Here is an 18562-nt window from a genome sequence, read left to right as displayed (position 1 = left end):
AGGTCCTACAGGCCCTAGTTTTGTCGCACCTGGACTACTGTTCAGCCATGTGGTCATTAATAATATGCATGTCAATCTCTCATGGCTCAAAGTATAGGAGCGATTAACTTCATCACTACTTGCTTTGTTAAGAAGTATTGACACCCATGCATTCTCCACAAGACATGCCACCAGAGGTCTCTTCACAATCCCCAAGTCCAGAACAGACTATGGGAGGCGCACAGTACTACATAGAGCCATGACTACATGGAACTCTATTCCACATAAGGTAACTGGTACAAGCAGTAGAATCAGATTTAAAAAATGAATAAAAGTACACCTTATGGAACAGCGGGGAGCAGGGACTGTGAAGAGACACACACACAAAGGTACAGACATATGCATACACACACAAGTGCTAGCACACGCATACTGTACATTGTACTATTGTTGTATGGTGGTAGTATATATTGTGTATTGTAGATACAGTGCATTCGTTATTCAGACCCATCTACACCCAATTCCCCATAATAACAAAGCAAAAACTGTTTTTTATTTTATTTTTGCAAATGTATTACAAATAAAAACTGAAATATGACATTTACATAAGTATTCAGACCCTTTACTCAGTACTCTGTTGAAGCACATTTGACAGCGATTACAGCCTCGAGTCTTCTTGCTTATGACGTTACAAGCTTGGCACACCTGTATTTGGGGAGTTTCTCCCATTCTTCTCTGCAGATCCTCTCAAGCTCTGTCAGGTTGGATGGGGAGCGTCGCTGCCTAGCTATTTTCAGGTCTCTCCAGAGATGTTCGATCCAGGATCTGGCTGGGCCACTCAAGGACATTCAGAGACTTGTCCCGAAGCCACTACTGCGTTGTCTTGGCTGTGCTCTTAGGGTCGTTGTCTTGTTGGAAGGTGAACCTTCACCTGAGTATGAGGTCCTGAGTGGTCTCGAGCAGGTTTTCATCAAGGATCTCTCTCTGTACTTTGCTCCATTCATCTTTCACTCGAGCCTGACTAGTCTCCCAGTCCCTGCCGCTGAAAAACATCCCCACAGCATGATGCTGCCACCACCATGCTTCACTGTAGGGATGGTGCAAAGTTTCCTCCAGACGTGACGCTTGGCATTCAGGCCAAATAGTTCAATCTTGGTTTCATCAGAACAGAGAATCTTGTTTCTCATGGTCTGAAAGTCCTTTAGGTGCTGTTTGGCAAACCCCAAGCGTGCTGTCATGTGCCTTTTACTGAGGAGTGGCTTCCGTCTGGCCACTCTACTATAAAGGCCTGATTGGTGGAGTGCTGCAGAGATGGTTGTCCTTCTGGAAGGTTCTCCCATCCCCACAGAGGAACTCTGGAGCTCTGTCAGAGTGACCATCAGGTCCTTGCTCACCTCCCTGACCAAGGCCCTTCTCCCCCGATTGCTCAGTTTGGCCAGCCAGCCAGCTCTAGGTAGAGTCTTGGTGGTTCCAAACTTCTTCCATTTAAGATTGATGGAGGCCAATGTGTTCTTGGGGACCTTCAATCAATGCTGCAGACATGTTTCGGTACCCTTCCCCAGAGCTGTGCCTCGACACAATCCTGTCTCAGAGCTCTTCGTACAATTTCTTCGACCTCTAGGCTTGGTTTTTGCTCTAACATGCACTGTCAACTGAAGGACCTTACATAGACAGGTGTCTGTGCCCTTCCAAGTCATGTCCAATAAATGTAATTTACCACAGGTGGACTCCAATCAAGTTGTAGAAACATCTCAAGGATGATCAATGGAAACAGGATTCACCTGTTTAAAATATATATATATATATATATATATATATGCAAAAACAATCTAAAAACCTGTTTTTGCTTTGTCATTATGGGGTATTGTATGTAGATTTAAGAGGGGAAAAAATATTTTATCCACTTCAGAATAAGGGTTGGATTGTAACAATATGTAGAAAAGGTCAAGGGGTCTGAATACTTTCCGAATGCACTGTATGTAGTGGTGTAATAATGTTATATGTTGTAATGTTTTATATTTTGTTTTATATGTGATGTAAGTGCCTTAATGTATTTGGACCTCAGGAAAAGTCACTGCTGCTTTGGCTAATGGGGATCCCTAACAAATACAAATACAATGAGACTATTGAACTAGAGATTGCTTCATATATGTGTAAGCTAAGTCACCCTTGATACAAGTTCCTGCTTAGCAACAGTGTAATCACTGCGGTGGTGTAAAGTACTTAAGTAAAAATATATGAAAGTACTAGTTAAGTAGTTTGTTGGACTTTACTATTCATATTTTTTGACTACTTTTACTTTTACTTCACTACATTACTAAAGAAAATCATGTATTTTTTACTCCATACATTTTCCCTTACAGCCCAAAATACATTTTCAATGCTTAGCAGGACAGGATTTTTTTTCCAAATTCACACACTTGTGTGCTGTCTGGTTTGCTTAATATAAGGAATTTTACATTAATTATATTTTTACTTTTACTGTTGATACTTAAGTATATTTTAGAAATTACATTTACTTGTAATACTTAAGTATGTTTAAAACCAAATACTTTTAGGGTTTTACTCAAGTAGTAATTTACTGGATGACTCACTTTTACTTGAGTCATTTTCTATTAAGGTATCTTTACTTTTACTCAAGTATGAAATTTGAGTACTTTTTCCACCACTGTGTGACTGCAGGACTTGGTTGGTGTGAGAGCAGCCCTGTGGTGGTTATGATGTTGCAACTCTGAAGTCTGTTTAAGGAAGCAAGAGATGGTACAATACGTCAGTTTGTGTTCTGGGACAGCTGTTGATGCACAGGCTTTCGCCATACTGGAGACGAAAATAAATGTCACATGAAACATGGCCAGTGACTAAGAAACAAATAATTGTACAATTTATATAGCCAATGTGTATAATACAGAATGTTTACGTTTTAAAATGTATTTGACTGTTTTTTTATTGTATCCTTATATAATATGACTGGTCCAGAACAGTATGTTGTTGTACATTGTTTATTAGAGCCTGTATTTCCAGTTCTGAATGTAAGAAGTGCTGTTGCAGCAGTAGGGCAGCATTGCTCACAGCCTCTCTGGGCATCCATCCACTGAGGTGAGAGAAAACAGCAGCAGCAGCATCCATGGTGATGGTAAAGTGTAGTGTATCGCAGGGCAGCTCTCTAGGCCCTCTACTCTTTTTTTATTTTTTACCAAGGACCTGCCATGTGTGTCCATGTATGCTTATGATTTAACCATATGTGCATCCGCAACCACAGCTAATGAGTCACTGAAACCTTTAACAAAGAGTTGCAGTCAGTTTTGGAATGGGTGGTTAGTAATAAACTAGCCCTGAAAATGTCTAAAACTAAGAGCATTGTATTTGGTACAAATCATTCCTTAAGTTCAAAACCTCAGCTGAATCTGGTGATGAATGGTGTGACTGTTGAACAGGTTGAGGAGATTAAATAACTTAGTGTTACCTTAGATTGTAAACAGTCATGGTCAAAACATATAGATTCAATGATTGTAAAGATGAGGAGATATCTGTCCGTAATAAAGAGTTGCTCTGCTTTTTTGACACCACACTCCACAAAGCAAGTCCTGCAGGCTCTAGTTTTATCTTATCTTGATTATTGTCCAGTCATGTGGTCAAATGCTGCAAAGAAAGACCTAGTTAAGCTGCAGCTGGCACAGAACAGAGTGGCACGTCTTGCTCTTCATTGTAATCAGAGGGCTAATATTAATTCTATGCATTCCAGTCACTCTTGGCTAGGAGTTGAGGAAATTCCAGATTGTTTGCATAGTTAATTTACACACAGCACTGACACACACACTTACCCCACCAGACATGCCAACAGGAGTCTTTTCACAGTCCCCAGGTCCAGAACAAATTCAAGGAAACGTACAGTATTATACAGAGCCATGAGTGCATGGAACTCCCTTCCATCTTATATAGTGCAAGTGAACAGCCAACCTGGTTTCAAAAAACAAATAAAGCAACACCTCACGGTACAACGCCTCTCCCCATGTGACCTGCTTGTTGTGTGTATGTGCTTATAGATGCACACACACACTACATGTTAATGCTTTTAAATGTAAATTGTAATGTATTTTATCTGCAATGTATTTTTCGTTATTTGTCGGACCCCAGTAAGACTAGCTGTCGCCCTTGGTGTCGGCGAATGGGAATCGTAATAAATCAAATCAACTGGTGATGGTGTGAAAGCAGTGGGCTAGCTGTTTCACAAGAACACTCTCACCCATGCTCAGAAACACTGTACACAAATGGTTTCCTGTACCACTTCCAGCACTCTGCCATTCTCTTCTACTTAAAGAGCATCAAAACAAATATATGGGAATCCATCCTTTAATATGAATAACATTGGTAATGGTAATTGATGTAGTTATATCCAGTCACTACAACTAGAGAGGGATTAGAAGGATGAGGTCAGTGGTAGATAGTGGCTTGTTTACCTTGGACCTGTGTCTGGTACACCACAAAGTACTCGTCATTCCCACAGCTCTCAAACTCCTCGCCATGGCAGCGGTGCAGGCACAGGTCCTCATCCTCCATCTCATGGAGGGAGAAGTGGGGGGTGGGGAACCCACAGAGACACCTGTCTCCAGCTAGGACCGCTAGGGACAGCTCCTGGAGGACAGGAAGGAGGGAGCCCAGGGACATCAGAGAGATAAAGATGATGTATAGGCATATGATACACACACTCACACACTGTAAAAATAATCTAGTTGTTTCAACAAATTATTATTAAGTAAATAGTTCTACAGCCTTTTTTGTTTACTCAACTTTTCGGTCCATGTGCTACCTGAACTTAAAATGTTTAGCTCTAACTTGAGAAAACTTAGGCAAAAACTCAGTAAATGTAAAATGATGTGTTTGCTCAACTTTTCTCACATGTTCATTCAACTATTAGGCTGTGGAACTGGTTGCACGCACACACACGCCACGCCACACACACACGCCACACACACACCCACGCCACGCCACAGCACGCCACGCCACACACACACACACACACACACACACACACAGTGCTTTTAACATACAATGTTTTCAACTTACATATTCGACACACATTGACATCACATTGACGTCTTACATCAGCAGTTACTTAATAATAAATAGTTGAAACAACTCGTTTTAAATTTTTTTACAGTGGAAGCACTTGTAGGCACACATACACATGACATGTACGCACCCTCACATAACACAAATACACCTGCTCTCACTCAAACAGTACCAAGCAAACAGACATCACAATCTCACACATCACAATATGTACATTTCCCTCACCTTCTCCGTACACATGTCCACACACTTCTCCACTGACATGTTCTGGATGACAGCGCTGATGGGCAGGGCCAGGGTGACGTTGTCAGGCCTGTGGAAGCACCCCTTAAAGATGGCACTCCCATCTGAACCAAGGACAAACACAATATACTAGATTAGTATCAACACATTTTCATGTGTGTTCTGACTGAACAAATCTTTCAGTTTGACCCCTATAGTATAAACTGACCCCTCCCTTGGCCTCACTAGGAACCTAACACAAAGCATGAGGCCCTGACCCAGCAGTGGCCTGCCCTGAGCAGTTACCATCACATCAGGGACTGCCTGGCTCTCTTACACTGGCTGTCTCAACAACCTTTAGCCCCAAGCTGTCCCTATGGGCTACCACAGTGCAGAACAGTAAATAACAAGCACAACCATACTGTAGAACAGTAAATAACAGGCCCAGCCATACTGTAGAACAGCAAATAACAGGCCCAGCCGTACTGTAGAACAGCAAATAACAGGCCCAGCCATACTGTAGAACAGTAAATAACAGGCCCAACCATACTGTAGAACAGTAAATAACAGGCCCAGCCATACTGTAGAACAGCAAATAACAGGCCCAGCCATACTGTAGAACAGTAAATAACAGGCCCAGCCATACTGTAGAACAGTAAATAACAGGCCCAGCCATACTGTAGAACAGTAAATAACAGGCCCAGCCATACTGTAGAACAGTAAATAACAGGCCCAGCCATACTGTAGAACAGTAAATAACAGGCCCAGCCATACTGTAGAACAGTAAATAACAGGCCCAGCCATACTGTAGAACAGTAAATAACAGGCCCAGCCATACTGTAGAACAGTAAATAACAGGCCCAGCCATACTGTAGAACAGTAAATAACAGGCCCAGCCATACTGTAGAACAGTAAATAACAGGCCCAGCCATACTGTAGAACAGCAAATAACAGGCCCAGCCGTACTGTAGAACAGTAAATAACAGGCCCAGCCATACTGTAGAACAGTAAATAACAGGCCCAGCCATACTGTAGAACAGTAAATAACAGGCCCAGCCATACTGTAGAACAGTAAATAACAGGCCCAGCCATACTGTAGAACAGTAAACAATAGGCACATTGACACTCTCGCTCTCTCTGTCTCTCAGTTCAGCTATTCTCTGTTAAGTCCATCTTCCTCTATCTCCTCCGCCTGCCGTCTCACAAAAGACACCCTTTCCTTTTTTGGTAATGAAATGCTTCATTGGAGCTTCCTCGGCTAGCGTGTCACTTAACTATAAATGATCAGCCCAAGGCCCCGAGAACTAGAGCACCTTTCTAACTGTATTAGGTCTGTGTGTATTACTCATCATGGTAACATATCATAGATGCAAATATTAAGCTGCATTAGCGCATGTATGTTAGCCTAGATCTAATGTGTGGGGAGACTACACATGATCTTTCTGATTCAGTATTACAAATAGGTATATAGAGATAGGGGAAAGGGACATTATAACGGGAAAGGAAAGGGTGAAAGAGACGTAGGAGTTTTTACTCAGAAAATGGGGTCTTATTTCACTACAAACGTTCTGCTGCTGATCAGAGGGGAAAATGGGAGGCTGCACTGTTTCCCAGACAACCGGATGATAACAGTCTGCAGTGCAGAGGACAACAGAGGGTAAAACATCCTCCCGTTCATTTCCTCTTTTGAAGAATTGCAGCAGGGTTCTTGTCACATGATTACTGCGATCAGGGTCAGAGGTGTCAGAGCATGCTCAAACACATTTGAAAAAGAGCAATGCTCAGCCATCTGGAATATGCATGCTTCAGCAAACAGGAAAAAAGGAGAAACAACAACAATTACAGAACAGTGTTGTTATTTTAACCCTGAATATAAACAAGCTTGGAGCCACTTCCAAAAGATATACTACCATAGATTGTGGATTGGGGTCTATGTGCTTATCGTTTAAGAGACCTAGGAGATAGTAGAAGTGGGGGAGGAGGAAGCGTTTGAGAGGGAGTAAAAGGAGAGGGAGGAGGTGCACCCTACCCTGTTGCCTCTGAACTTCCTATCACACTTAACTTCCCGTCCCACCCATAGACATTAATATCAGTACATAGCGATAACGCGGACATCATCCATGTATTCCTGTGGAAAACTCCTGATGGCGTATGAAGCCGGAAGTACTTGAATTTGAAGTTTGCCATATTGCTGAATCATCCTGCCTGAGAGAGTCAATCGGAATCCTCCTCGTAGCCTGCCGGCCCATGATTGGTCTACGTCAGCAAGTGGTCCTGTGTGTCGATAAATGTAGTAGTATTTAATGAAATATCTACATTTGTATTGAACTTTAAAATAATTCACTGTGGGGATCAAACTTGATAATTTTAGAGTCCAACACGGCTGTCTCGACTTTTTTTATTTAGCCCTTTGGCGATCGTAGGCTTTCTAGGGCAGACCAGGGTTTTTGTTCTCACAAAACGAGAGCCGTGTCAAAGTGAAAAACATGGCTCGCTGGGCTAGGTAGCACAGCTCTTTAGGGGAAAAGTAAACAACTAAACCGGGTTGCACCCGACCCTGGAAAAAGTGTTCACCGTCAAACCACCAAAAACGAAATATTTTATTAGCATAATTTATTAGCATTGATTGCAAAACAGTGCCAGTGACTGTGTAGAATCCTTTCAAGTATCTACTTTGCAGTTAGTTAACTTATAATGTTTTTTTTTTTTTGCATTTTAGCCTATAATATGAGGTAGAAGTCAGTCATGTTGAAAGAGAACAGCACTGTGGTATGATTGCCTGGCTGCTCCTATCAGTACCCCTCTGTTTGTCATTGTGTGGGGTGCACAATGCCCCCTAAGTGGAGTACCCATGCCCAGGTGGAGTGTGGTGATAGGTGGTTAAAGCTCACAGTGGCGCGCTGACTCCTGGCTCAGCTCCAGTCTGTAGATGGACAGGCGATTGGCCCCTCCACACAGGTTGCCCTTGTCGCCCTTACACTGCATGATGCATTCACTCTCAGAGGCATTGGGGGCCTGGATCTTGTGGCCACAGTAGCACTCCGCCCCAAACTCTAGGCCTGAATACAGGTATCCCCTGGTGAAAGGAAAACAGAGGGGGTTAAAATGTTAATATCATCAATAATGGGGGGGATCACGTGACCCTTGAACGAGGTGGCCGCATGAACTGACAGCTCCGCACAAGTAATTTCCAATTCTTATTCTTAAGTTAAACCCCCATTAGCTTTAGTAAAAAAGCCATGGTGGTTACAAAAGTCGACATTACATGTGAAATTTTCGCGCTGACTCGAGCAATAGCAGCGGAAAAAGCCTCAGAGAAATAACTAGCTTCAGAAAAAGCTAGCGCCATTAGCCAGGAGCATGACGACCATCCCTTCCCGAGGCCCAACAACTGCCAACCTACTCCTCTGTCAAAGACATCCTTTCTGAGCTGAGATCCAAACATACAGAACTCAACATCAAACTCAGCTCAGTGTGATAGGGGACAAAGTGACAACCCTGGAAAATGCCTTGCCTGACATCAACAACAAGATAGCCATCAACGTAGGGTGCCTGGATTAGCCAGATTTGGGAATACAATCATTGGAAAACTCAATGGCAGATGCAGTGAAAACAATAGCATATGCTGAAAATGAAACAGAGCATCTGGAAGAGAAAATCAGAGGACCTGGAAAATAGGGGATGAAGGAATAACTGTTCTAATAACCCTGTCCGAAAAAGAAGAGGGAAACATGTCACTGATCCGCTACCTACAACACAACCCCCCAGAGTGGCTCCAACAGTCCACTGACAGGCCCATAGAACTGGAGAGCTCACCAAGCACTGAGGCCCCCACCAGCAGCCAGACAACCACCGCGCCCAATCGTCATACATTTCCTGAGATTTCACTGACAAGGAACGAGTGCTACAGGCGGTGAAAATCAACACCATTACAGTGTAAAACGCAAAACTCACCTTGCACCAAGACCTGTCAGCTGGAATACGTTGAAAGCGCAGAGTTTGACAAGGTGAAGAAACACTTCATTAACCGAGGCATCTTCAGGTGATTCAAATACCCAAACGCGTTCAGGATTCTTCACCAATGAGCCATATCACACTTCAAAACTCCCGAAGAGGCAAATAGGTTTTTGAAGGACAATCCTGGCCACTGAGAAACAGACCAATGACTAAAAGCGATTACTGTTATTACTATTGGAGGTGAGACAACATATCTGCCATCCAATAACCCAGCCACCCGGCTAAATGTAATTTTAGCAGTCTATTTATTATTTTTTGGGGCTGCGTGAGGGATAGGCCCCATAGCCTAACATAGGCCTGCAAAAGATTTTGCCTACTTTTATTTCCACATTTTTAGCCCCTTTTACGATCTCATCGTCCTCCGAAACATGACCCGCAAAGCCGCGCTTCTTAACACCCGCCCGCTTAACCCAGAAGCCAGCCGCACCAATGTGTCGGAGGAAACACCATTCAACTGACGACCAAGGTCAGCCTGCAGGCACCCGTCCCGCCACAAGGAGTCGCTAGAGAGCGATGAGCCAAGTAAAGCTCTCCCGGCCAAACCATCCCCTAACCCGGACGACGCTGTGCCAATTGTGAGCCACCCTATGGGACTCCCGATCAAGGCCGGATGTGATACAGCTGCGCCTCTCAGGAGAAAATTCACTATTTACAGCCTGTTATCTTGTTTGTAGAACATATAGGCTATTTGGCAGACAATGTGATCAGACACTGTGTCAATTCAATATTAGGCCTATAGCTTACTTTACTTACATCTCATATGCATTTTCTGTACCCTGTACCATCTACTGCATCTGCCTATGCCGTTCGGCCATTGCTCATCCATATATTTACATGTACATATTCTTAATCATTCCTTTACACTACATTTTTAGATTACTTGTTAGATATTACTGTACGGTCGGAACTAGACGCACAAGCATGTACCTACACTCGCATTAACATCTGCTAACCATGTGTATGCGACCAAAAAAACCCATAGCACTTTCGAGTGGCTAGATGTTCTTTACCATTCAGCCATCAGATTAGCCACCAATGCTCCTTATAGGACACATCACTGCACTCTATACTCCTCTGTAAATTTCATGTATTGCTGCCATGCTATGTTGTTGTCTAAGGTCTCTCTTTATGTAGTGATGTGTGTTTTATCCTATATTTTTGTCCTATATTGTGTTATTTTTTGAATCCCTCGTCCACGCAGGAGGCCTTTTGCCTTCTGGAAGGCCATCATTGTAAATAAAAAGTTTTTCTAGCTGACTTGCCTAGTTAAATAAAGGTTTGTCTGCCTTCGCTTTGACCTCTGTAAAACATCCCGAGGTCAAAGACCTGGAAATTCAACATCCCCATGTTATGAAACAAAACATTCCATTCATTGGTCACTAAATAGATAGACAACTACTGTACTCACAAGACAAGAAAGACTCTCCTGTTTCTCCGGCCACAATGTGGGATGCTGCCAAAGCCACATTAAGAGGTCATCTAATTGCATATGTTTCCTCCTCAAAAAAGCAATGGAAGCACACATGTTAGATCTTGAGAGGGAGCTGGAACATTGCGAAAAGGTACATGAACAATCCCCAGACAGTGCCACCTGGAGTCAACCTAAAACAGCCAAAGTCAACCTAACATTGTTGCTCGTCCTTCCGGCCCATAAGCTTGCTGCATTTCGACTACAACATAATTACCAAATTGCTCGCCAAAGACTTAACACTCCTCTTTCCAAAATAACAAAAACGTACCAAACTAGATTTACTAGAGACAGGTACTCTTCTGATTACTTTCGCCGTCTTTTTGATATTATAGATCAAGTAAACGCACAGAAGACCCCTGTCCTGCTGGCTTCACTGGATGCTGAGAAGGCGTTCAACAGGATGGACTGGAGCTTTCTGTTCTCAGTCTTAGAAAGGTTCAATATGGACCCAAACTTTATTAAAGGATGCTCGCTGTCCCCTCTGCTCTACTTATTGGGGGCGGAGCCTTTAGTGGAGTTGATAAGGAGCAATCCAAGTATTATGGATGTTTATGCAGGCGACCTTCAGCACAAGATTTCACTCCACGCGGAATATGTCTTGCTCTACGTATCCCACATCCTGAGAAATCAAGAGGACAAGTACATTAGAGTGTCTAGTTTGAGAAACAGACGCCTCACAAGTCCTCAACTGGCAGCTTCATTAAATAGTACCTGCAAAACACCAGTCTCAACGTCAACAGTGATGAGGCAACTCCAGGATGCTGGCCTTCTAGGCAGAGTTCCTCTGTCTAGTGTCTGTGTTTTTTTGCCCATCTTAATCTTTTCTTTTTATTGGCCTGTCTGAGCTATGGCTTTTTCTTTGCAACAGCATCCCGGAGTCGCCTCTTCACTGTTGACATTGAGACTGGTGTTTTGTGGGTACTATTTAATAAAGCTGACAGTCAAGGACTTCTGAGGCGTCTGTTTCTCAAACTAGACACTCTAATGTACTTGTCCTCTTGCTCAGTCGTGCACCAGTGCCTCCCACTTCTCTTTCTATTCTGGTTAGAGCCCGTTTGCACTTTTCTGTGAAGGGAGCAGTACACAGCCTTGTACAACATCTTCAGTTTCCTGGCAATTTCTCGCATGGAATAGCCTTCATTTCTCAGAACAAAAATAGACTGACGAGTTTCAGAAGAAAATTTGTTTCTTGCCATTTTGAGCCTGTAATCGAACCCACAAATGCTGACGCTCCAGATACTCAACTAGTCTAAAGATGGCCAGTTTGATTGATTCTTTAATTAACACAACAGTTTTCAGCTGTGCTAACATAATTGCAAAAGGGTTTTCTAATGATCAATTAGCCTTTTAAAATGATAAACTTGGATTAGCTAACACAACGTGCCATTGGAACACAGGTGTGATGGTTGCTGGTAATGGGCCTCTGACATTTAGGAAGATATTCCATAAAACATCTGCCGTTTCCAGCTACAACAGTCATTTACATTTACATGAACAATGTCTACACTGTATTTCTGATCAACTTGATGTTATTTTAATGGACAAAAAACGTGCTTTTCTTTTAAAAAAACAAGGCCATTTCGAAGTGACGACAAACCTTTGAACGGTAGTGTAATGTATATGCATGTGTTTTGGAGTTGTGGAGAGTACTGTACTTCTGCACACAAAATATTAGATTACAGTTTGATATGACCCTGTGTCTCTATCTTCAGAATGCTCAGCAGGAATTTGTTCTTGATCCAGACATAGAAAATGTGTTTATGACTATCACATACTTTGCTAAAAAAATGTATTATCTAGTGTGAGCTTCTAATTCCTCCCCTACATTTAAAATGTGGATTTTAAAAGCTCACTTATGACCTCAGCAAGAAACAGCCCAGGTCTAATGGACTCTGGTCTCCACTATTCAACTATATTTTAAACTGGACAGAGTGAATGGGGTGATTAAGGAAATGTGTGTATATACAGTACATGCTGTGTAAGATGCTGTAAAACTAATGATCTGCTTGTTGTCTCAGAAAAAGCTGGAAATAGCTAACATGATCACAGATAGTGTTGCTGCAAATGTGATGTTCTTTTTTTTAAGTAAAAAAATATTTATGTCTGCTACATATGTTTGTTTGTTGATTGAAAAATAAGAAAACTTAATAAAACGATATCATCAATAATAACAGAGAGGCTCTGTCTCACACAATAATATTCTGCATTGGTTGCAACATGATAAGAAATAAAAATGTCCCTACAGCAGCAATACTCTCAGTGCTTCTAGTACTGCCTGACAATCTGTAAGCATCTCGTCTCACCTACTGCAGTCTGCAATGTCTGACCAGAGGTAAGTGGTCTTGTATTTCAGAACTCGATTATGCATGCAGTAGCAAGACACACGTCAGCCTCTCTCTCAGCAGCTCTCTCTGCAGTCAGTCCAGTAATAGGGTGATTGACTCATAGACAGTCAGCTGGGTAACTAGCAGTAACCTCACTCGCCCTCTTCAAGATGAAGAGAGCCCTCTGGGTGGACAAGGGTGGGACCAGAGAGAGATTGCATGCATTAATACTGCACCAAGACACCAGAGCTTTTTAAAGAAATAGATTTTCCAGGGTGATGCTGATTACGAAGTCCATGCAGAGTACAATATTCTGGAAGGCTCTATCCATCAAACACACATGGCCTGTATACTCCTTGGGGTACAGTAACCTGGCAGTGGCACATGAGAGATGCATACTTGATTCCTCTGAGTTCTTTAGAATGCCAATAGATGGCCAACACTACAGCCTTTACACAAAAAATGCTGGGTTTGTTAGGATGACCCAACTGCTGGGTTGCAGACATTGGGTCACTTAATTTGGTTGTTTTATTTTAAATCAGCAAAGTTGGGTTGTGGATGCTGGAGTATTGTTACTGAGTTATTGAGATATGGCCCAGCCGGTTAGATCAGAAGACCAGAAGCGTGGCTTAGTAGGGGCGTGGCTTTCAGATAGTTATTTTTGGCCACCAGTGAGAGTAAATGTAATTCTGTTCCGTTGTATTGTTATCACATGTTAAGGTTGAACACTGAAACTTTTATAGCTTTAATGAAGCTTACACACGTGTATGAGTTCCTTAAGAGCCTATGCATTTCCCAGTGTTGGGATAGTTACCACTTTGTTACAATATGTTATTACTATGTTATTATGGTTTTATTAGAATATGTAATGTGAAAAAACATTAAAGGAAAACAAAAATTTGCACTGTACAAACTTAACATGATGACATTTACGCTCACTGGTGGCCAAAAATAACTATATAAAAGCCACGGACCTTGATAGTGCATGACTCCTGAAAATAACCTATGGATTACATAAAAAAGACCCAGCTGCTCGGTCAACCCAGCATGAAAATGAATACAAATCCAATTCATGGTTAAATTAATTAACTATTAAAGGCCCAGTGCATTAATTTTGTCTGAGGATAAAAAAAATGTTTGTACTCAATAATACCCTGAACAAAAACATAAATGCAACATGCAAAGTGTTGGTCCCATGTTTAAAAGATCACAGACATTTTCCATATGCACACAAAGCTTATTTATCTCAGATTTTGTTAACACATTTGTTTACATCCCTGTTGTCATGACGTTGCTCTGTTCTCTCTCTACTCTACAGATTGGACTCTTGGAAAGCCCTTTGTTAACATAGAGAAAGTCTGGTAACATCAAAAGGTTGGGAACGGAACCATATTTCAGTAATCCAACCAGATGAAAATATTCATTGGTACTTAAAGAGTATGATGTCAGATCAGTTGTCATCGGAGACATTATTACTGACGATAGGACGACATAAACTGTATCTTGGAAAGTCAGATTCACATGGAATTGTTGTGCAATTTAAATGTTTAAATATTAAACAATTTGTGAAAAGATTCAATATAATTCTACCTTCTAAATGAGAGAATTGTTTTCAAAAGTGAACTATGCTCACTCAGTGTCCCCGCCCATGTGAACAGGCATTGGTTGTGAACTATGAAGCACACCCTTCTCTCCCCCACTACAAAAGCCCATTGACGAAAGTCAACCTAGTGTTCCCGATGACGTGAGGACTGCTGTCCATACGTTTAAAAGGGCTAATATCAACTACAGAACTAAACCAACCTCAGCATGAGCTCTGGTTGCGAATGGTTGAACGACTACAACCTAACGAAATTAACATTGTGTTCCCATTGTGAGGACAGCTGTCCATACGTTTAAAAGGGCTAATTTCAACGTGGAGGTGACGATCAACACGCTGGAAGCATGACCTTCGACTATACCAGCCAGAATATAGCATGAGCTTATAGTATGGCAACTTTGAACTCTTATTCACTAAAGAAGTGATACATCCTAGATGTCGAGTTATCAGCAGCAGCTGTAAACGTGGGCTATGAAAGGACAAACAATCTCTTCAGAAAGACAGGGTACTACAACGTATACGTTCTACCACGCGACGACGGTACTACAACGTATCCGTTCTACCACAAGACATATTCTTCAAAGGACAAGGGAGATCTCTGCTGGGCAACCCAGCCTTCCATCTTCGACCAATCTATCGAAGCGCAGATCAGAGTAAATATTTCTTGCATTTTCCATTTCCAAATGGGCGGTTATTTAGAATGCATAAGATTCTGTATTTACGATAGCATAGCTTCATAAGTTCCGATAGAGACCCAATCCTTTTGTTCCTCAGTCTTCCCACGCTTCATTCAAACCCAACCCCCTTTCTTTGTGTAACCAGCTGTCATATCGGTTCCGTTCGCTAGGGACGTTTTCTTGTAAGACATAATTAGTAATCAATGTATGATCCATCCTGTGTACAGTATATGTAATTATGTGTGATTATTTAGGTATTTAGTAAATAAATAGTTAAACCAAAATTTGAATTGCTGATTCAACTGGTTAGCCAGGTTTTGTGAAGATAACCAAGAATTTTCAGATGAGACTGAATAAGTTAACGATTGATAATTGACTGCTATTGATATAAAATATTACCAGGTCTTTAAGAGTTTATTCGAAAGACAACAGCTCTATAAACTTCCTTCCGTGGTGCCCCGACTTCCTAGTTAATTAAATTTACATGATTAGTTTAATCAGGTAATATTAATTACATAGAATTGATTTGATAAATTAGCATGTCATATATCACTTAATCCATAGTAAAGATACGACACTGTTAGTGAGCGTTTCTCCTTTGTCAAGATAATCCATCCACCTGACAGGTGTTCGCATATCAAGGAGCTGATTAAACAGCATGATCATTACACATGTGCACCTTATGCTGGGGACAATAAAAAGTCAATCTAAAATGTGCAGTTTTGTCACACAAAACCATTTGGAATTTGGCAGTACGTCCAACTGACCTCCCAAACGCAGACCATGTGTAACCATGCCAGCCCTGGACCTCCACATCTGGCATCTTCACCTGTGGGGTCGTCTGAGACCAGCCCAACCAAAGAATTTCTGCACAAACTGTCAGAAACCATCTTAGGGAAGCTCATCTGCGTGCTCGTCGTCCTCACCAGGGTCTTGCCCTGACTGCAGTTGGGCGTCGTAACCAACGTCAGTGATCGCAGTCAGCGTGTCGCAGTCAGCGTGTATGGTGTCGTGTGGGCAAGAAGTTTGCTGATGTCAACATTGTGAACAGAGTGCCCCATGGTGAAGGTGGGGTTATGGTATGGGTTGGCATAAGCTACGGACAACGAACGCAATTACATTTTATTGATGGCAATTTGAATGCACAGAGATACCAAGGTGAGATCCTAAGGCCCATTGTTGTGCCATTCATCCACCGCCATCACCTTATGTTTCAGCATAATAATGCACGTCCCCATGTCGCAAGGATCTGTACACAATTCCTGGAACTGAACATGTCCCAGTTCTTCCATGGCCTGCATGTCCAGACATGTCACCAATTGAGCATGTTTGGGATGCTCTGGATTGTATAACAGCATGTTCCAGTTCCCACCAATAACTATCAACTTCGCACAGCCATTGATGAGGAGTGGGACAACATTCCACAGGCCACAATAAAGAGCCTGATCAACTGTATGCGAAGGAGATGTGTCGCACGGCAGGAATGGTGGTCACACCAGATACAGACTGGTTGTCTGACCCACGCCACTATCTTTCTTTTTAAGGTATCTGTGACCAAAAGATGCATATCCGTATTCCGAGTGATGTGAAATCCATAGGTTAGGGCCTAATGAATTTATTTTAATTGACTGATTTCCTCATAAGAACTGTAACTCAGTAAAATCTTTGAAATTGTTACATGTTGTGTTTATATATTTTTTCAGTGTAAATAATATATATTTTTTATTCTGATTTTTCAGGGGGTGCCGCAGCATCTTTAGCACCTCTACTTCCCACAGCTATGGATTTGTCTGCATATGAGCAGCCTGCTCTGGGAGGGGTTGGAGTACAGAGAAAGAGAGAGGAGCAGAAGAGGAAGATGAAAACATGCTCTCTACTTCTCCTCTCTCTCTTCTCTCATTGTCCTCCTCTTGCTGTCCTCCTCTCTTTCTCTAGTAACGGAATGCATTGGGCTGAGCCATTGGGAGAATGAGAGGGACAGTAGAAGGCAAGGTGGACCGGGAGAAATAGATGATTTGAAGAAGAGATGATAAGAGGAGGCAAAGAGAGAGAGAAATCGAGAAAGAGAGAGAAATAGAGAAAGGGAGAAAGAAAGAGAGAGAGAAAGAGAGGGAGAAATAATGTGAAAAAAGTATAGAGACTACAGGTATAGAGAGCTAATGTGAAGGAGAAGGAGAGAGGGAGAGGGTGAGAGAGTATGATAGCTGGCACAAGGCACTATATCCATTAGACAGGACTAATTTCATTCTGCCAGACATGTTAATCTACTACACACTGATCAGGTACACAACCTTTACTCCTCACTCCCACCCTGTGACTGTGTGTGTTTGTATATGTGTATATGCGTGCCTGCGTGAGTGTGTGTGTTTGTATATGTGAATATGCGTGCCTGTGTAAGTGTGTGTGTTTGTATATGTGTATATGCGTGCCTGCGTGAGTGTGTGTGTTTGTATATGTGAATATGCGTGCCTGCGTGAGTGTGTGTGTTTGTATATGTGTATATGCGTGCCTGCGTGAGTGTGTGTGTTTGAAACATAAGCATTTTTTATCCTGTCATTCCTCAGCCAAACAGTTACAGTAGTAACCACCAGTGAATTTAGAAGTAGCAAGGATAGTAAGCACACTAGAGGACATTTGATTGCTTGTTATGTCTTTGTACTGAATCGTCGTGTTTGTGAGTTTTTATATTCACAGGCCTACCTTTCAGCACAGTTGTCCTGGCAACGGAAGACCGTCATTTTCTTGTAGTCGAAAAAGGACACTCCCCTAAGTGCTCTTTTCGCTGTGTCGTCGATATAGCAGCCGATGTACTTCGCTGTAAGAGAGAAAAATATAACATTTTTGATAATAAATCAAATATGCACAATTCAAGCAGACCAATGAATATTATAGGAGACAAGGGAGAGAGGCAATAATACTGTTTGAAATAGCACATGTTTTGTTTAGCATGGAATTCCATAGTTTATGTGAGTAAAACATGCACATTTAGTACATTTCCAAAGGTAATTGCTTATTATTACAGCCATGGTCAATTCTGTAGAGACATTCTATAAATCAGTAAAACAACTTTTAAGTAAAATCCCAAATCATCAATTTGATCCATACAGTGAAGACAAATTGAAGGGCAATGTTTCTGCTCAAGGAATCAACACCAGACTAGCATGTTGATTTATTTATAAAGACACACAACTCCTTCTAGTGG

The 18562-nt window shown here is 41.9% G+C and overlaps 1 protein-coding gene across 3 annotated transcripts in view; it reads right to left on the bottom strand.

The window, feature by feature from the left end:
* Window positions 1–18562, bottom strand: part of LOC110525733 (sialate:O-sulfotransferase 2) — an 80885-nt gene that overhangs the window by 9486 nt on the left and 52837 nt on the right. For all 3 annotated transcript variants that reach the window (XM_036979876.2, XM_090237654.1, XM_036979877.2), the window contains 4 exons: window positions 18061–18175; window positions 8163–8347; window positions 5275–5396; window positions 4437–4611 (listed from right to left, as the gene is read on the bottom strand). In XM_036979876.2, the coding sequence (XP_036835771.2) occupies window positions 4437–4611; window positions 5275–5396; window positions 8163–8347; window positions 18061–18175 (597 nt within the window). The remainder of the gene's footprint in view (window positions 1–4436; window positions 4612–5274; window positions 5397–8162; window positions 8348–18060; window positions 18176–18562) is intronic.

The sequence above is a fragment of the Oncorhynchus mykiss genome, chromosome 6, assembly GCF_057628025.1.
Source record: "Oncorhynchus mykiss isolate SJ-2025 chromosome 6, ASM5762802v1, whole genome shotgun sequence".
Classification (NCBI taxonomy): domain Eukaryota; kingdom Metazoa; phylum Chordata; class Actinopteri; order Salmoniformes; family Salmonidae; genus Oncorhynchus; species Oncorhynchus mykiss.
Note: the sequence above shows the minus strand (reverse complement) of the source record. Positions and strands in the feature narration are given on the sequence as shown.